General features: G+C 38.0%; 2 protein-coding genes across 7 annotated transcripts in view; both read right to left on the bottom strand.

Moving 5' to 3' along the window:
• The window catches only part of si:ch211-212o1.2 (uncharacterized protein LOC492735 homolog), a 39,953-nt gene extending 23,113 nt beyond the window's left edge, over positions 1-16,840 (bottom strand). Inside the window, exons 1-2 of one of the 2 annotated variants that reach the window (XM_067389276.1) lie at positions 16,708-16,840; positions 16,314-16,481 (exon numbers count right to left, since the gene is read on the bottom strand). In XM_067389276.1, the coding sequence (XP_067245377.1) occupies positions 16,314-16,481; positions 16,708-16,717 (178 nt within the window). In that variant the 5' untranslated portion in view covers positions 16,718-16,840. Of the gene's footprint in view, positions 1-16,313; positions 16,482-16,587 lie in introns of both variants that reach the window. The other variant, XM_067389277.1, reaches the window with a different exon arrangement.
• A 1,047-nt stretch (positions 16,841-17,887) lies between these two features.
• znf423 (zinc finger protein 423) overlaps positions 17,888-21,442 on the bottom strand; it is a 174,788-nt gene continuing 171,233 nt past the window's right edge. For all 5 annotated transcript variants that reach the window (XM_067390291.1, XM_067390293.1, XM_067390295.1 and 2 more), the window contains one exon: positions 17,888-19,725. In XM_067390291.1, coding sequence (XP_067246392.1) covers positions 19,696-19,725 — 30 coding nt within the window. In that variant the 3' untranslated portion in view covers positions 17,888-19,695. The remainder of the gene's footprint in view (positions 19,726-21,442) is intronic.

Here is a 21,442-nt window from a genome sequence, read left to right as displayed (position 1 = left end):
TTTAAGATCACTTTTATGATCGTTTTGATGCTTAAAATATCTCCACCCCATTGACTGTAAAAGTCACATTATTGAAAACGTCCTCTTTTGTGTCCTTCTGAAAGTCAAACCAGCTTTGCAATGTTATGAGGGTTAGCAAATGACATTTTCATTTTCGGATGAACTAATCCTGCAATAAATGAGGACAGAAAAACTTTTACAGGCTGATGGGACATCTGATAGGGTGCTAAGGTCCCGTGCTGAGTTCAGATGAAAAGGGGTGGGGTGTAGAGGGCGTGGTAGCGGTTTATCACCTGTCACGCTAGCAGAAGTCAGAGAGTGTGAACAGTACGTGTTGTTTGTGCTGTGGAGAGATGGGTGTTTTTTTTCTGTCTCTATCCTCGACGAACAAAGGGCTCTTTTCTTCGGCAGGCTCTCCTGATGGGGCTGCGGTGGTGCGCGGGCCCCTCTGTTCTCAGCGCAGCCGCGGCACTGAAAGAACGGCTCTCACCTCCTCCGGAGAGGCAGACAAAAAGCAACTCACAGACTCAGAATAGCAGCCTTTCAGAGGGCCGGCCACGCCACAAAGTCCTGCCAACATGCCATGACTGAGCCATTCTCTACCCCACTTCACCTCCCCCCCAACAATGCCAAGGGCATCTACATGTGGGCAAAAAGGAAACTGTATTGATTTAGGAACATCAAATGCTGGCCAGGAAAATGAACCTCATATTAGCACACACAATTATATTTAGCGGGATACTTAATGGCACAGGCGCACACACTCATTGTCCCCTTGCCAGCTCTCTGTAGGCCTGTCTTCAGAGGGGACTTTGGGAAAGAAGGGAGAGACAGGAAAACTGGGTCACGCATGGCGAGAGGAAGAGAAAGAGAGTGAGAGAGAGGGAGGTAGAATTCCCCTGATCAGGACAAATGGATCAGTCACAGGCCTTGTTGCTTTCATCTGTTCTCAGTGGACAACTCAACCTGGGACACACACGCTAACACATGTACCCAGACACACACACACACACACACACACACACACACACTTTGTGCCATATAATACTCTGTTATTTAAAAAAAAAAAAAACAAGTATGTGAGGACTGACAGTTTTTTTTTTGTTTTGGATAAAGCAGAGACACAAAAACATAGTGGACTGGGAGTAAACCACTAGCGACAAAAGTTCATTACTAGGAGCTTGAATCATAATGTAACAATTGCAACTCTGAATTTAACACCTGATATTAAGATGCATTTTGGTCAACGGATCACAAGTGGACGACGCTAAATACAGGTGTAAACGGGGTCTAAAATGCTTTTGACCACTTCCAGGGGTAGCCGAAAACGCATTCGACCGGATTGCTTTCGTAGTGTAGATGTTCATGTGGTCAAATGCATTCGAACAGCCACAAAAAGACCACCTACTCTCCACCTACTGACCTTATGTGCAAACATTATGGAAAGCACACTAGCCAGATGGGAATTAAACTTTGTCAGATGAAGACCCAAGTTTGGTTTGAAAAGAAAAACGAACCAAGCACAATGTTCTCTCACTAGGATTTCCAACATGCACACACCGCGTTCGGCTTGGTCTTACGGCTGTCAGAGCTGAAACGAAAGCTGCTGCTCTCCGTATGTTTTTCCACAGTCTTTGTGCTTGTACATATGTCCATTAGATCGAAAGGTCTGGAAAAAACCCACATACATTCAAAGAAATCAGGACAGAAGTGGTTGAAAGTGGACAAAAAAGACGGATTTAAAAACCAGGTGTGAACAGGACTTCTTCTCGTCTTCTTGTGATCCAATAGACCAAAACGCATCTTAATACCAGGTGTAAACAGGGCCTCAGATTCCTTGAAGACAAATGAGACTACAAAGAATGAATGGCAGAAAAAGAATGGCATCTACGCTAATATTAGTCTTTCTGTTTATCCCGAGGTTTACCATAGTCAACCGGAAATCGGGGCCGTTTCCAGATGAGACCGAGAACCGGTGCCTTGACAACCACAACGCAGCCCTGAAGTATCAGCAGAGATCGAGTCGACTAGATCATCCATTGTGAAGACATCATCAACACGACAGCCAATGCCACAGTTTCCTCAAAATTATAATCACGATTATTAATCATGTTTATTCTATCAAAAGAGTAATGTAACTATGGCTATTTTGCAAATTCTTTACCAACCTACACTTCACCCAAAAGGCCTGTAGGTGGCACAAAGACTTAAATTTAACCAACTATGATAACTTCGTTAGATGGTAAATCAATACAAAACATGGTTTTGGTGAGGGCTTTGTAATATGTATTCACATTAGATTTTAAAGCAACACAATTCGTTTGCAATAAGACAAACCAGATTTTGCCGGGCAAAATTCGTAAAGCAAAGAAAAATCATTTCTAGCTGATCACCATTATGAAAACTGGTAAAGCAGTTAAGAACTTAAAAAGATAAACCAGCGAAATTCCTAATATTACTTCCAATATTTCCAAATTATGTTCATTTTCATAGAGCGGGCCAATATCGTGACGATTATTTAAAATCAAATCGAGAGAAGCAGATATCGTTATCGTGATAAAATACGATTAATCGTGCAGCCCTAATTTAATTTAATTTGACTTGACATTTGATATTCAACAGTATCCTTGACATTTATTCAACAGTGCTTTTGATCTGCCTGCATTGACAATATTCTTTAAAAGGAAAAATTGTATACCAATTATCAATGTAAAGCTGCTTTGACACAATCTGCATTGTAAAAAGCGCTATATAAATAAGGGTGACTTGACTAATACAATTTTGTTGAGTGCAACTAGAAAAGACAAAGCAATAGAAAGTTGTAGTCTATTTATTGTCTTTTATGAATTTGTATCACTGTGACCGGTTTTCTCTCTTGTTGCATTAAGTTTAGATTGTAAGCTAACAAAGTAACACTTCTTTTGTGGTGAAAGTAGGGGTCAGTAAGATTTTTTTAAGATACAATATACATTTATAAGGTTACAAAAATTTACATTTTAAATAAATGCATGCTTTTGAACTTTCTATTTATCAAAGAATCTTTATGTGACGTCATATAACATTTTTTTTTAAAAATATTCCTTCTTTTTTTTTAATGAACTAGTCCTAGTTTCCAATCTTACTGGTTAACTACAATTTTTAAAAGAGAAATAGGTAGACACATTTATGTTTGTCTATGTACCCAGTCAGATCGACCCTGATATAAGGGCCACAGATGACAGACTCAGGAAAGAGTGACCCCTGAGACCACACACACACACACACACACACACACACACACACACACACACACACACACACACACACACACACACACACACACACACACACACACACACACACACACACACACACACACACACACACACACACACACACACACCTTTTAATATCTACAAATCTCCAGATTGACGAGCGCTGAAGGTCACGGCGAGAGGTTGTATGCAATCAGTCAGGAGAACGAGAACACTTTATGTATGGACTAGATTTTTATGGTATGGACTACAATCTGGAAGGTTGACCTCGGGAACGTAAAGAGTTAAGCAGGTTTATGGCCTTTAGATTGAAATTCATTAATAAGGGAGAGAGGGATTAAAATGCAGAGAGTGGATTTTAAATATTGAAAATTCACAGCGGAGCCACTTTACCGAGAACTCCATACTAAATACAGCGCTGATTGAGGACGGCGCGGGAAGGGCCGCGTTCAGAAATGGAATTTAGATAATAGTAATTATACGGCTCACCCACTGTCCCTGTCCCCAACTGCCACAAACCACCTGAATTCACACAGAAAGCTGATGGAGAACTCCATCAAATATTAATAACAGGCTGTGTGGTTCCAGTCCAAAATGTATTTAGGCGCCCTGGCACGCTTCTATGTGTGCGTAGGCATGCAAAAGAGACTATTTTCCGTATGTGCCGTTAACATCCTGCCGCATTTGACCCCCCATCCCCAAAGTACGCGAATGTGTCTGTGTGTGCGTTTGACTGAGCGAATCCGGTTTTGTATCATGTATACAGCTGAGGTCCTAATGCATTTAGCTGCCCTGGTGTGTGTATAATTGAGAAGCCCAGCAGGAGAGGTTGCAGGTAGCCAGGTTCCCCTCCTCCTTGTCTCTCCGTCTCCCTCGCTTTTCTTTTCTCTCTCTTTCCCCTTGAGAGCAGACTTGGCTTTTGTTTACGCTGCCAGTGAGCAGTTCATGCTGGACAGAGTGGCGCAGTGAAAGCCAAAGCAACACTATACGTTTTACGTCACATACGGCAGTTGAGCGACTGCCTGATCCTGCTGCAGCCCCGGTCACAGAGGTCACAAGACCAGCTCAGGTGTACGGCCATAAGCTAGCCGTTCAGAACCTTTAACCCGTGACCTTTTGACCCCATGGTCAGCGTTCATGAGCCAAGAGCACTCGGTGGGCACGCCGGGGGTCAATGTGGCATGACTTCGATGGGAAGGTGGGATAAATTATACAGCAGGTCAGACTCCACTGAGTAGGGGGACTCAAAAAGCACATGCGCAAAGAAAAGAAGAAGCATTAAAGATTGGATTCTGGTGCTGCCAGGGGGCAGTGTTGGCCTGGCAGTGGGTCAAGGCTAATAAGATTACATGGCTAGGCAATTTTAATTGTTTGTTTGGGCCAGTATGAATGAACTTCAAGAGGAATGGAGTTAGAAATGCAATAGTTCTGCAGGCAGAAAGTGACTATAAGATTAGAGTAGCTGTGCACCCAGAGGTGTTCAGCTCTCTAAATCAGTGAAAGCTGCATCCAGCAGCTTTAGCAAGAAAAACTGCGGTCATCAGACTGCACAGACCATTAGCCGGAGTCTGCAGTTTGCCACAGAGAGGACAGAATCTGCAAGAGCCAGGGTGTAATTTAAGAACTGACACTAGTCTAAAATATTTTGCTACTTCTTGGAAAAAAAGGAGTTACACTCATTTCGTCTTGACAGGTAAATGTCCAAAAGCAAGATCTGCAATAGATTTACAGGCAATTGCTTTAGCAAACATTTACCACCAAAAAAAAAAAAAAAAAAAATCATCACATCTGACCCTTCTAAATTTATTATACCTTGATTTTTTTTTTGGTGGAAAGAAGTTTAGCAGACTGCGAAGGTGCTTTTCAATGATAAAAATGAATCATGACAAGGAGTTTGCACCATGAAAGTAGTCTGTGAAGATCACAACAAACCATATTTGAATATTCAAAAACACAAATGAACTTTCAGAGCTGTGACAGAGAGAAATGTTGTCGCATTTTAATCATATTTTAATAGCAATAGCGATATCTGCTTCTCTCGATTAATTAAAAATAATCATTGCAATATTGTCCGGCTGGTTACTTTTCCTGAAAACGTTTTGTCAATTTGACATTTCTGTCACCTTGCATTGGTAATAAGCCTCCAATATCTTTCCTGCTTGAGGTTGCCAGATGTCAAGAGCATAAATCCCCCAAACTGAGCTTTTCTCTTTTTCTGTCCAGTTTTTTACCAAAGTCCATTTCAAGGAAAGTCTGTTTACTCAACGGCCATTTTTGCAATGCCTCTGGGCAGCTATTTCAGGCATCCAAGACCAAGTCCTAACTATTTGAATGGGGGAAACATGAAATCTCAACAACTGCTTGCCGAACTCACAATTAAATAACATATTTTAAAGCTGCAGTCCGCAACTTTTTTTGTGTTAAAAATTTACAAAAATTATATAATGAGAATATACAAAATGAATCAATTTTCCAAACCGTGTTTTTGTCTTATCCTGAATCATTATGGTACACTTATAATAAGTGTTTATATTCAGACTATTTCAGACCGGACTGGTAGGACCTGCCCCAGAGTATCACAGTAACTGCGTGACTCGCCATAGACATACACGGAGAAAAGTAGCTCCGGCTAGAATGTTCCTCCGCAAGACGCGTGCAGTTCTGGTTATTAACCGCTAGAGGGCCAAAAATCAGCAGCTTTAAATCAGCAACAAAATCTAAAATGAACTGTCCCATAAACGTTGATTCTTATGCTCAAATAGCATTAAAAAGGCTTATTTTTCAGGTTAGACGAGTCAATGCGCATGTGCAGTTCTAAGCGCGAGTCTCAGGTTTCTATGAGAACCGGAGCTACTAACGGCAGCTGCAGTGCTGTAATCACTTTAACAATCAGCGATTGGCTCTTTTACCATATTAAGTGATGCGCATTGCAGTTTCTCCCATTCATAAGTAATAGGAGTGAACCGTCTTTCTATATCAATAGCCTTTGAATTTAATTTTACTTTTATCGTCCCAACCTGGCAAGCGGCAACCATGCGCACACGCTCTCTATGGGCTGCAAAAAAGAACTGACAACATTTAGCGATGTTCATTGTGAAATTCTGCGTGAATGGAAGTGTCATACAGCCAGTTTGTGTTCTTTCATGAGGTTGTGTCTTGCTGCTACTAAATTTGCGATCGAACCTTCTCTGTGGCAAACTGCAATAAGTCCAAACAAACACTTTTTTTTTAAGTCACCATATTCTTTTATTGTACAAAAAAAGTAAGATGTCCTTATGAGTTTCACAGATGAAAGAAAGTCACATGTCTGCAACAACATGAAAATGAATATATGAACAGAGGTTTCATTTTTGGCTGAACTTTCTCTTTTGGCTTCCGTACAGTCTTCATGTTCAAAACAACTTCAGATATATCACAAATACACGGAATGATGTCACTCACCACAATACAAATCATTTCAACCCACCCCCTCATTTCTGAAAACTAAATCTGTACCTTATACTTGACCCATAATATTCCTGAAATGTGATATTAGTAAGTGCTTTTAAAGTGACCCAAAATTCTACAAATTCAAGTCTGAAACTTTTGTTTTAGTCATACATTACCTTTGAAAAGTCTTAGAAGCATCTTATGTAAAGATTGCATTTATTTAATAACAAATAAAAACAGTAATATTGTGACATATTATTACAATTTAAAACTATTTTCCTATTTTAATATATTTTAAAATGTACTGTAATTTATTTCTGTGATGGCAAAGCTGAATTTTCAGCATTATTACTCCAGTCTTCAGTGTCACATGATCCTTCAGAAATCATTCTTAATTGCCGATTCGTTGCTCAAGAAACATTTCTTCTCATTATTATTATTTTTATTAATGTGCTGCTCAACATACTTGTGAAAATCGTGATACATTTGTAAAGATTCTTTGCTTAGTAGAAATTAAAAATGAAGCATTTTTTAAAAGGGAGATCTTTTGTAACATTATAAATGTCTCTACTGTCACTTTTGATTTTGAGTCCTTATTGACAAAATTTGTTAATTTCTTAAAAAGAAAAAAACTCACCAACCCAAAACTTTTAAATTATTAGTGTATATTCATTAAAGGTATTTACCTTGGCATAGTTGAATAACAAGAGTTCAGCACATGGATATGACATACAGTCTCAAACACCATTGTTTCCTCCTTCTTATATAAATCTCATTTGTTTAAAAGACCTCCGAAGAACAGGCGAATCTCAACATAACACCAACTGTTACGTAACAGTCGGGATCATTAATATGTATGACCCCAATATTTGCATATGCCAGCTCATGTTCAATGCATTAGTCAAGGGCAGTACGTCTGGATCTGTGCAGAGCTGAATCATCAGACTAGGTAAGCAAGCAAGGACAATAACGAAAAATGGCAGATGGTGCAATAATAACTGACATGATCTATGATATCATGATATTTTTAGTGATATTTGTAAATTGTCTTTCTAAATGTTTCGTTATTAGCTGTGTGAACTTTGTAAAAGCACTGTATTATAGAGTTGTGAGCTCGATGGGCAGGGAGCACGAGATTTAAAGGGCCAGCAGCCCTGATTCGGTGCATATTTAATGATGCCCCAAAATAGGCAGTTAAAAAAATTAATAAAAAAAAAATCTATGGGGTATTTTGAGCTGAAACTTCACAGACACATTCAGGAGACACCTTAGACTTATATTACATCTTGTAAAAAAATGTTCAATGGCACCTTTCATTCATTCATTAATTTAGTATTGATGCATACTTCTAATTCAGATTTCAGTTCCCAGTATTTAAGTATATTTTAAGAATGTCTATTAAGAATGTCTGATAATATATATATATATATATATATATATATATATATATATATATATATATATACACACATTTCTAAAATGACTCAAATTTAACCAATGGATTTACAATCTATTAAAATCACATAAAATCATAGTGTGCAAAGAAAGATCTGCTGAGACGAACAGAAGGAGGACTGTGGGTGTGTTTGGACGTGTACAGTATGTGGTGCTGCAGCTGGACTGAAGGCAGGGTTATGCTCAGTGTCAAGCATGAGTATCTGGTGTCTCATTCTACTCCGTGGCCCGGTCTCCTCTTTGTACTGTAACACACACCCCTGGCCCTGCGCCACAGACTGGAGGATTTGCCTACAAGGCAGCAAGCTGAAAGATCAACTGCTTCCTTTTGGCTCACCCTTATTTCTAACTTTTATTTCTTACATGGAAATGTTTCAACACCTCTGTTGCTAACTCACTAACATAGATAACGGGTGAGAAGCAATGGAAAAAAAACTTCACTGTGGCTGCCGCAAAAGGATTTCTACCTCACTCTCCAGCAAATAGATCTGAAAATCATTTAAGGAGAGACTCCAGCTGCCAAAAAGGTCACAATTTACCAGCTACATAGTTACATTAATGGTGTTAGACAACAAATGTCAAATTATAAAAGGTTTAGCATTTTTTTGTTTGCAGATGCCACTTGGTTTTAATAATTACATAAAAAAAGAAGTGTCCAAATACTAATTAGAGCCACTTTCACTTGAATTACATAAACTGGATAGATGAAACAACAACGGCATTCAGAGTCAGTCAGAGATTGGATTAACAAGAGAGAGTGATAGGGGAGTGAACCTAAGATCACAGGGCTAGAGGTGGACACAGCAGCCGCGACCTTAAGGCACTCAGTGTGAATTTCTTTAGTAAATTTCCATCTCCAAGGCCACCACATGCCCTCAAACTGATCAAGGTCAACATGTCACCACTTAAAATGACATGAAAGACAAACAGCTGGATTTCAAGAGGTCAGACTTAGTGTAGCCTTTCACAGTGTGTCTATAGTGCAGTCCAGCCGTTTACACCCAGTATCATTTCCCTTTTCTGCATGGTTCAAGCTTTTCAGTAGTCAAGACATCTACCTGCCACAAATAAGGAGACTTAACCGAGTGGAGTCAAGATCGCTGACTGCATAGGAAACTAGATCTTGCAATGTAATACTATATTGATCTCTTTTTCTCTCAAACACACAGACACACACACAGCAAGCGCACCGGTAACCAGAGCATGGCGGCTGGCAGAAGCGATGGGGAAACAGAAAGTAGCCTGTAAATCCTGTTTACTTTGCGGCGAATCTGTAAAGTGGGATAAGAAGCACAAAGAGCAGTCAGTGGTGCATGACACGCAGACATATGGCGGGGAGAGGCGTCCAGCTGTTTCGCTGTCCTGGGGTTACAGTAATGAGCCGGAGGCTTCATTGAGCAGACTGAAGCCTCATCAATCCCTTTTCACCAGTAAGCCTCAACACTTCCATACGCCATTCCCGCTCACCTCATCTCAGACACGCACAAGCACAAACCACCCCCAGACAAGGCTCCGGAGCGTCTGCTTTTAGCATCCTTGACATTATATTCTATGGCTCAACCCTCTGCTCTCCATGGCCTCTCCAGATGGACCGCAGTTCAGCATCAGCTCAAGTCAGTTGAATTCCGTCAGGAGTCTCTTGGGTGACCGAACCATTGGATTCCAAGACTATGGCACTTTTTGTGGATAAAGGATCGAATTAAAAGAAAAATACAAGGTCTTGAGGTGGACGAGACCATTTGGGGATGCTGTGGTGTACTTAAAGGCTCAGGAATGGTAACCACAAGGTTGATGGTTCGATCCCCACATGAGTCATCACCATTTTGGAACCACATGGCGCCATTCTATGGTGTGAAAGGCACGGAAACATATTCTTACGGCCCCATATGGAAATAAATAATCTAATTTAAACTAAGGTTCCAAGTCTTGGTCCAAATGCACTGGATTGGAGTTTGAATTATATTGGCCACAACCCACACTGAATTTATCCATCTACCAAGCTCTCTGTCTGTAAGGACTACAAAGCTCCAAACTAGGGCTGCACGATTTATCGCACAATCCGAAAAATATAATTGAACTTAAACGTGATTATCGCTTAAACGTAATTCTTAATTATGAAATCGGCTGCGATTTTTTTTTATGCACAGCTTGTCAATGAAGTATGGCTCCAAACGCTAATCCATCTGAAAGCACTGCGAGTTTCAGTCGCTTATGTACATTTGAAGAACCAACACGTGTCAAACATCTTTCCAGACATGAGAAGCTTTTAATAACTTCATAACGACATGTGGCTTGTTACACATAAATAGGCAGTTGTGCGTTTATTTCAGCGTTTGAATCTGTTTATTCAGCTACAGCGAAATGATGCATGTTATCTTCTTCAGCGGCAGGGCATATTTGGAGTTTCTGCGTGAGAGCACCCTCTGGCTTTCAGATGGAGAAGCATTAAATAATTGCAGCCATCGCCAAATCGCGTGCGATTTAATCGCGATTAATTGTGCAGCCCTACTCCAAACTTTAAGAATTTTTTAACTTTTCGTTAATACAATCAAAAATTCTTTCAATAAACTTGGGTTTTCCAGTTCATCAAATTACAGCTGCATGTATTTAATTGAAAATGTAGTTGTACACAGTGTTGAGGGTAACTCAAGTAATTCAAGTTATGTAATCAGATTACTTTTTCAAGTAACTAGTAAAGTAACACATTACTTTTTCAATTTTCAACACAATAAAGTATATCCTGTTCAAGTTACTTTTTCAAATAAGTAATGCAAGTTACTTTTTCACATTTGACTGACAGCTCTCTTGATCCCCATGTTACGAGAAATTAAGTGCAGAGGTGTGTGCGCTGTGTAATCACTAATAAGCAAAAATAACTTTAGATTAGATTTAGAAATAAGACTATTCTATTCTTCTTTAATCCAGAATGGCAGCACAGCTGAAAGGTTTGTTTGAGCTGCGCCCTCTACCGTACTGTCATAAATATGCATTTCCTTCCGCTTTAGGCTTATTCATGTCACTTTTGGTGTGAAAGGGCCTAAAAAAAATTTTTTTGAAACTTTTTTTGTTGTTATTAAAAACAAACAAGCAACCCCAGCCCAGGTGAGAAACAGTAACGCAAAAGTAATGTAAAGCATTACATTTTGTAACAAGTAACTATGTAACACAATGAATTATCTTTTTCTTTTTTTTTTTTTTAAGGGAGTAATGCAATATTGTAATGCATTACTTTTAAAAGTAACTTTCCCCTACACTGGTTGTACAACCTGTTTGCTACATAAATTCAAATTCAATTCAGATAGGAAGTTGAAATAATTCAAGGCTTTTCTTCTTCTTCTTCTTCTTAAAGACTAGCTCTGACTGGTGGACATTTAAAAAAAAAAAAAAAAAAAAAACTTTTATTCAGCAAGGTTGCATTTAATGTGACCATAAAGACATTTACTGTATAATATTACAAAAAAATTAAATGCCGTTCTTTTCATCAAAGTATCCTGAAAGAAAAAGAAAATGTATCACCGTTTTAACACAAATATTAAGCAGCACAACTGTTTTCAACATTAGCCATGCTTCCATCCACCTATTTTTATGTGAATTTTGGGATATTGCATTAAGAAATGACTGAATAAATTCATAGATGCACATCAAAAAAAGTAATGTGACTTTGCGAGATGGGACCAACCAGCAGACTGATCTTGATGCACAGCATCTGAAATGTTGTTTTGGTCATTCTGAAATGCCTGAGCCAAAATCTGTTGTCAAAGTGGTTTGGTAAAATTACCTTCCAGAACTGTCTTACACAACTGTGTTCCCAAACAGCAGGCATCCGCCTCCGAAAGCAAGATAACATGACCGCGTTTATTGCGTTTCGTCTGCGCTCTGAGGCACAAGTTATTTATTATATACAAAAAGACCTCCAGTGGCCTCTCCTACTGCAGCAACTTCCATTTTTTTTCTCAGTGATATTTGGCACCAGTTTATCAGGAAGTTACGATTTTGTTCTCTTTGACTCAATGGATAGAAATAATGCTTTATTCACAAATGTTTTAATATGATATTCCTTTGGATGGAAACATAGTAATGTTTTGTGAGCAGCATAACATTTTTGATCAAATAAACGCAGCCAGGATGAGCATAAGAGCCTTCTTTCAAAAACATTACAAAAAAAACTTTTGAACTGTAGTGTCTTTCTAAAATATATATTCTTGCCTTGAGAATATCAGTACGTACTTTGAGGAGAAATATTGCAATACTATAAAATACTGTTTTTCCCCCAACCACAATCCTGTATGTCATGGATAATAAACTTTGAAAGTGTGGTAATTAAAACTGCAAACAGCATGCAAACCTCGGCACAAGCAAAACAACAATCCCAGCATACTTTCCTTGAGAATCCCACAGTTAAGCCTCTCCGACATGCACCTCACAGCTGGTGGATACTAAACTCGACTGAGCTCATCCAAAAATCCCATCCACAATCCCACCCAACCCCCCATTTACAGAGAGATGCATCACAACATTATCTTATTAACCTCGCAAAACTTCTCTCAAACATTCTCAACATGGCCAAGTAATTTACATGCTGGACGTGCCAGTGGTAGCATATGCTTAACGCGCTGGGTGCTTTGCCAAAGAAAATGGAGTGGTCATTATCATTCTTGATAGCATTTTGAGTTAAATCGATGTAGTTTTAATTGCAGCTGCAAACTACAAGCATCCCATGATGATACAATGAGCTAGAGGACAGTGGAGGGGGACGTTCCCTGCTAAATCTTGTTTTAGTTGGGGGTGGGATTGTGGCGTTGGGGGTTAAAGGCTTTTTCCTAACACTGCTGATCTCCGGCTCATGATGTGCAGAGATGGAGCTGTTTTCCATTAAGCAAAAAGTGGAATGAAGTCAAATCTGAAACACACATTAATTTGTTTATTTGGTGTTCCATGTCGGACTCCAGCAGACTCCGGTCAAATAAAAAATATCAGGGAGAGCACAGCTTGTAGAAGATGTTGAGTAACTGGGAGCATCAAGGAACATCACAATGTAGAGCTGCACATTTAATCGTTAAAAGGTCACAATCTCGATTCAAACACCCAGGCGATCTCATTCCTAAATGACAATGCTTCGCCTGTGTCTATAAAAACATTTCACAAGTACAATCACAGCGAACATTCAGATCTGGTTTGCAGCTGCTGCCACTGACCCAGAGAGAACAGAGCATTGTCATTTGTCATGTATGAAACACACAGTATTGCGAATATTCATATTATCACAGAAGTACTGGAATAAAAGTTTATAGTTCGGATATAAACACTGATGTATACGGTAGCGATCAAAATAGAGAAAATCACATTTTTAAAGTAGCATGGCACTTCAAAAAACAATTGTATTGATTGCATCATTACACCAGTAGGTGGCGACAAGTGACTGTTAAAAATGTATTTGTCATTGAATCATTCATTCAAGAAATTTGTTCAAAAATGCCCAGTAATCCAGTAATGAAGCAAGGGAAGTCTTTATGAGTGAGTCATTGAATCATTCATTCAATGTATTCATTTTTTAATTAATTCATTCAGATTAAATAAACTGCAGCAATTAACATTTTGTCAGAACCACTAGTAAATTACACATTATTTTGTTTAGTTGCCTGTTCAGAATCGTGGGAGAACCGTGAAGCTCTATCACAATGGATATCCATAACTTTTTCAGTGATTCTAGATTAATGCAAGCTTTATTTTTAAAATCACACTTTATCAACGCTTTACAGTACGCTTCCGTTTGTTAACATTACTTAACTACATTATTTAACCTGAGCAAAAAATGAAAATATAAAGTATTTATTAATTTCAGTTAAAGGTGCCCTAGAATTAAAAATTTAATTTACCTCGGCATTGTTAAATAACAAGAGTTCAGTACATGGAAATGACATACAGTGAGTCTCAAACTCCATTGTTTCCTCCTTCTTATATAAATCTCATTTGTTTAAAAGACCTCTGAAGAACAGGCGAATCTCAACATAACGCCGACTGTTACGTAACAGTCAGGATCATTAATATGTACGACCCCAATATTTGCATATGCCAGTTCATGATCAAGGCATTACACAAGGGCAACCAATATTAACTTTGTGAACGCCATCAAAGGCTCGAGACTGTGCGCACAAGTAAAAAACAAAGTAACCGTATTTTTCCATGATGAAATGCAGGTGACATTCCTCAAACTTTGCAGCATGAAAAACAAACCTTTTATTCTTAATGTCAATGAGTTATTAACAGAAAGCAAGCAGAGAGCGCTCCCATTACATCACATCATTGAGCTCACGGAGAATATCTTATTTATCATGTTTACAACGTTGGTTATAGTTAGATAATTCATGAGATTGTGATTGATTGAACATGAAAAAAAGAAAAGAAAAGATTTTTGGATTCTGACCAAATTAAAATTGAGGTAATAATAATACAAATAATAAAACATTTATTCTCTGAGTATAAATAGGTGCTATAAAAAGTGTTAAAAAGGTGCAATGGAGTATAAAAAGACTATAAAAAAGTTCAATGTTTTTGTCTTACGGACAAACTCTCATCAGCCAGTGAACAACAGCCAGACCTTAAATTTCTTGTGAAAACAATGCAGACATTTCAAATGAATAAGGATTTCTTTTCATCAGTTCTTGTTTCTCTTTATACATTTGTACATTAAGAATACAGCAAGACAAGCTATTAATCCTTTTTTAAAATGCCATTTATCATGTGCAGTGACACTTCAAAAAGGACAGCATACTATTAAGACTTAGCTAGATAATAAACTGCACTTTTTGTAAATAAACTGTAAAACTACAAATATTGTCTTAAGTAGGCCTAAAAAAAAAAAAAAATCTTACGATCCAAGTTATAATTTGTGGCCCTTCACGTTTCATTTGGTTAAAATGCGGCCCTCTTGGCCTCTGAACTTGAGTACCCCTGCCTTAGACTTATATTACATCTTTTAAAAAAAAGTTCTAGGGCACCTTTAATGTTGTTATATCTGTTAATATTATTTAATAGACCTGAGCTAACATGAACTGACAAAAAATTGTTGTATTTTTATTCATAAATGAATACAAAGATGAATCAATATTGTAACAAATGCATTGCTCATTGTTAGTTAAAGCATTCATGTTAACCAATGGGGGGGCCTCAATGCAAAGTTTTACCAAAATCATTTTATAGAATTCTGTATATCAGGTACTGATCCTTAAAGATATAAATAATTGCACTTTTTTATATTTGTGTAAAAAGTCTCCAAAAAATGTGTCTATAAATGTCCATGACTTAGACAATAACTATTTCCCTGATCTTAAAATATATTAAACTTAACATTAAAAAATCCCTAATATTTTCAGGTTTTCCATGACCATAAAAACCTTATAACGTGCATATGCAATGCATGCACATTTATCAAAACAGCAACTCAAAAAGCTATGATTCATATGCACCAAATATGGTATCTTTTATACAATGAATCATAAACAAAAGAAACAGTTCAGCCAAAACTAACATAATGTCATAATTTAGTCAAGGCAGAACAACACCTCCATCACTGTTCGATTTTATTTTATGGGGGAAACAAAATGTCATTCTGTCCCACTTCTCCTTTTATGTTCCGTGAAATAAAAAAGTAAAACAGGTCTAGAAAAAGGGTGAGAAAATAATGACGAATGTTCAATTTTGGGTAAACAGTTTCTTTAAAAGTTGCAAATTATTCTCTTATTCTCAACACTTTGCCCTGACAGGTGCAATTCCTAGGGTAATTTACATCTATAGATTTGAATGAACGGTGTTGCAAGTATATATATATATATATATATATATATATATATATATATATTATATATATATAGAGAGAGAGAGAGAGAGAGAGAGAGAGAGAGAGAGAGAGAGATAGATAGATAGATAGATAGATATATGCGGGGGGTGTTATACAAGCACCAATATTCAGTATATTACGTTTATGCCATTCATGCAGTGCTGTCACATGTTATTGATCTCAAGCTGACCTCTATAACACAAGGCTACACGCAACTTTGTGTGTGTGCGCGCTTTCCCGGCCTTAGTTTGACCCGATAGTGCTGCAGCGTGAAACAGTAAGAGAATAATGCATATAGAAAAATATCTGTTTAATGACACACGATGTGTTTGTCTTACCCGGAGAGTAAAGCTTAGCGAGCTGTCGGGCCCCGGCATGCTGCGGTCCCCAGCGAGGCAAGGCGCTGCGCGCAGCCGCCCCATGTTCATTCCCGTTCGGATCCTCCTCTGCCATAGACCGGTGCCTGATCTCCGTCTCCGACAGTAACGCCGCAGCCATGCTCCCTTCTGATGGCCAGTTTTCAGAAAACTTGCATTAATAATGACGTTGTATCGTGCATTTAGTAACTAATACACATGGGTTTGGGTTTGGGTTTAGCGGTGAATGACACACCTTTTCTGGTAAACTGAGGTTCCTACTTTAGAGAAACACACCCGGAACTAAAATACGCACGAACTGCCTGTCTGATACTTCGCTATAATAAACAAACATATTATAATAAGTATTATTTACCTTGTTTCATCTCATGAGATAAATGATTGATAAATATTGCTTCCCACAGGGCATCTGAGCCGGGTCTTTAAACTGTCCGATAGCCCGAATAAAGTGAATATTTAGAAAACTTTTCTTGTGCTCACTGTTGTGGTGTTCTTAGGGATAGTCGTAAAATGTGTGTTTATGTTGTGGCGCGAAAAAAATGATAAAATCACTGGCTGCTAATGTCGGAGGATTTGTGTGATTAACAAAACTAGATATATTTCAGATGTTTATTAAAATATGTATTTGCTTATACACACATTGTCCCTTATATGTTATAAAAATACAACAACGTTTGGTACTTTATTGATGGTCCCTAACAGCTCATGCGAGTCTATCACAAGACTTTAGGATGCTGATAAGGGAAACAAGCATCTTGCAGCTTAATTGTTTGAGTACACACGACTACTGTACTACCTGTTGATAAGAAACAGATAAGATAATCATGTTATCTCATGTCTATGTTAATGTGTTTGATTATGTGGTAGTGAAACACTCAGCAATATAATAAAGTAATAATATACACTATATTGTAATATTACTGTATATTCATTGATTTTTAATATAATATAAAATGTATATAATGTATGTCACAAAAATATTAATTGTATACAGCACATACACTGCTTACATTATTGATAAGATTATTGATTATTGTTTTTTTTTTTTTACATGCTAGCTAATGATCTGTTAAGCATTATATAATTTGGTAATGGTAAATGAAAGTAATTATAAAGTGTTTTAGAGAAAATCTTTGTGGGTCTGTAAAGCCCTCTGAGGCTGTAAAGACTGACAAGATTGGCTAACTTAACCATATCCTCAAATATTTTAAATAATTCTACCATAAAAAAATACAAATGTACAGTTTAAAACTGTAAACAGTTTCCTTTTGCCCCGTTTGGACATCTCCATTTACCATTTAAAATCCACACGCTCTTAATACAGCACAGATTTAATAAAAATACAAGTACATTGAAATACAAGTAAGAAACACTAGTAGCCTATTAAGGGCATCTTTCAATACTATTGGATATTTGTGGGTGAAATCAGATGCCAGTTTCCAAGTATTTAGGAGTTACTCAGATGGTGTGCTGAACCCGGTTTCCCAAGCGGACCGTTTCAGAGGCCCCCAGAGGCCTGTAGTGTATCAATGCGTTCCGATGGCTGATTTCTGGGAACAGCACCGACCTTCTGTCCGGCTCAAGTTATGAGACTCAGCGGCCGAACCAGCTGCTTAAACACATGGATGCAATTAAAGCAGAAACTGTGCTGGTAAAAGAAGAAACACTGCTTTAAATAGATGTTTCTTCCCTTATTCAGTGAGTCAAAAGCATTAAGTCATCCGATGATCACTGCTGGGGTTTTTTCTTATTTACATTAATCGTAACACATTTGCAATAATCATATATAGTTCTGCATTGTGAAACTGGTTTTCCATTTTTTAAATATATTATACAAGATGAGAAATCTTTTACTTTAAAATCTGATGAATACAGGTGATGCAGTGTAGAAATGACAGATCATATCATATATCTCCGAGAGCAGTATTGTTATCAGCAGGTCATAAAACGTCACATATACTGTCTGCTCTGGATAATAGTGTGGCTGCTTCTGCTTATTGTCCTCTTAAACATTATATAAAATTGGCGCAGACTCTAGTCTTTGATTCTGATCCCACTGCAGACATTGAGTTGAACACTATGAAAGCGACACGAATCAGGGTTCGAGTAAAATGGTGATTAGTGATACAATACGGACTCAATGATCTTCTCTCCTGCTGATGAATCATGGTTATTATATGAATTGTTACCACTTAAACATCTAGAAACATATTTGAGAGCACGATTATTTATTGACATTGTGCACGGCATCTCTTAGTGTAAAAAGAAACGACTAAGCCTGTGTTCACACCCGTCCAACCAAGAGTTTTCATCAATGTCATTAGAAGTTTTTTTCCATTCACATTATCTGTATGTTTTACGAGCAGCATTACTGTAGCTCACTGATATTTATTGTTAAATAGAAAGCATGACAAGAAGAATAGAGCTCACACAGCGTCAGGGGAACAGAGGCACTCGAAGGAGTTCAGCTGCTTCAATACGCTTTATCTGCGCTTTGAAAGAACACTCACTTCAGATGCACAGATTCCCTTTATTCATGATTTATTTATTTGTTTATTTTCAACTGTACTAGTTTATTGCAATCTGGTTAATTCACATTTAAAAAGCAGACATCATCCAGTTGCACTGAAATCAATGATATTCATTTTTACAACATCCATAAGGCCCATGTACTGGAAAATCCAATCAAAACCATTATGTTTTTTATTTTTTTCTTTATATGTTTTTTGTCTTTTTACTGTAATTAGAAAAAAGAAAATATATAACAATAATAATAGAAAGGAAAAATATTACGACTGGCAAGCAATCACAGCACAGCACAAGTACCTATTTACTGCAAGAAATAAATGGTACAAATAAATCAACAAATCAAAGGGCTGAGAATATATGCCTTGAAAAGAACAAAATTGGCACGTATGAAGTTTGATACATGAAGCAACAGAGGACAAGATATGTATTTCTAGAGATTAAAATCAGGCAGAGGGTGTCTTTTCCTTCCATTTTTTTCATCTTTTGTCCCCAAAAAAATCAAGAAAAACCAAAAAGAAATGGGGAGAAAATAAAGAACACACAACCAGGAAGAAGGGACGATAAAAAATACTGCACGTAGAATACCTTTTTCTCTCCATCTCCTTTTTTTTCTCTCCTTTTCTTTTTTAATAGCATATCCCATTAATATTCATTCCCCACCGTTCGTAATAGCTGCGCCTGGTGGCGGAATCGTTAGAGTTTTACATGTGAGTAGCAAATGACACTTTGATTGGCTGTGATGTTGAAATGTTCCTCCCCCACCGGGCCTGGGTCGGGGTTCTAGGCTGAACCGGGAGTCCTGCGGGGCCCGGTCTCACTGTGCGTGCTGGCTCAGTGTGTGGTTCTGCAGGGGAACAGAAGAGAACACATGAGGAGAGAAATAATAAGCTACGTGCCCACACCTCCACCCGTCTCCTTCGCTCTCTCCCTCTATCCATCTCTCGTTCCATTTACCCACCAGGCCTGTCCGTCCATCTCAAGGCTAGCAGCCCCACTTTGACAGAGGAGTTCAAGCTCTGCGGCCATGAGCGAGCGAACACCTTCCTTTCTTTCCATTTTCTTTCTTCTCCACACCCTCCCATTAAATATTGGGCACATGTGCACTCGCGATCCCATTCATCCACCCACGCGCTTCCGTACCGGCAGAAAAACACAACGTTCGTCCTCAGTTTTATACTCTCGTTTCTAATGCAAAAACCCTGATTTGTTTTTTCTGGAGTCTTCGATACATACATTTAAATCAGCACAATGCCTTATGATGCCTCAACGGACTCCTGAGAACAGAGCGCACATTTAGAATCGCATATCAAATCTCTAGTACAGCAGCCGAAAACTGGGAAAGATTTTTCACAGAGATGCCACAGAACAACCATTTTGGGTTCCCCAAAGAACCTTTTAGTGAACTGTTCTTAAAAGGAAAAATTTTTTTCTTAGTGTGAAGAACATTTTAATGGACCCTTTTGACATTTCTAGGGTTCTCACTTTTATAGCTGTAAACAAGACAAAATTTACATTTTTGGGTTCTGATTTGCTCAAACAGCAGAAAAAACAATCCATGACTTTCAAAAAAAAAAAAAAAAAAGAAATTTGCCGTCACTTTCAAGTTATAAAAAAACAAACAAACAAACAAGCAAAAAAAAAAAAAAAAAACGGAACAGGCATTGCGCCAGTTAAGCTTTTTCCATAAGTTGAATAGGGAAGGTTTAAGACGTAGCGTAAGCTTTTTGAACTGTGATGGGCGTTGCGCTTTCTTCCCAAGTTGAATATGGAAGGCAGTCTGGCGGAGGCTAGATATTTTACTTCATAACTTGTTAAATATGGATTTTTTTTTTTTTTTCCCCAAATGCATCGATTCACTTCAGAAGGTCTTTATTAACCCCCTGGAGCAGTGTGGAGAACACATTTATGATTGATGGAAGCACTTTCTTCAGCTCACACTCGTTGGTATCACTCCCTGCCATTATAAAGCTTGAATGCGTCAGGATATTTATGAATATATCTCAGATTGTGTTCATCAGAAAGAAGAAAGTCATATAAACCTGGGATGGCTTGAGGGTGAGTAAAGCTTGGGCTAATTTTCATTTGAAAGGGAACTAATCCTTTAACGCAAAGTATAGTGTTATAAATGTAAATTTTTTAAATGAAAACTATGAAACATTTACAATATTTATAGACTTCATCAAAGTCTATAATCTAAAGAACCTTTTTCCACTATAAAGAACCTTTTATTCATTTCAATGGATGTTGAAGGTTCTTCATTAAACCACAGACGCCATAAAAAAACATTTATTTTTGAGAGTGTATGGTGTACGCACCACAAGGACAGTATAATGGTGGAAAGGGGACAGAAGAATGACCTAAAACTATGATCACGTAAACAGATCAATCAGCCGTTACATGAGGGTTAAAAAGAAGCAGATATGCACAGGCTAAATGGTTATTGTGTTTCCACGGTCTCTCTGCAGCTCTGCTTTTCCGCATGCTTTTCCCTGGACCATAAACCCAATTCCCAGAGAAGAGCCGGCAATCATCCCACTTTCCCTCTCAAAGCTCCTTTCCCA

Source organism: Chanodichthys erythropterus, chromosome 7 (assembly GCF_024489055.1).
Source record: "Chanodichthys erythropterus isolate Z2021 chromosome 7, ASM2448905v1, whole genome shotgun sequence".
NCBI lineage: Eukaryota > Metazoa > Chordata > Actinopteri > Cypriniformes > Xenocyprididae > Chanodichthys > Chanodichthys erythropterus.
This window is presented reverse-complemented; position numbering and strand designations above follow the sequence as displayed.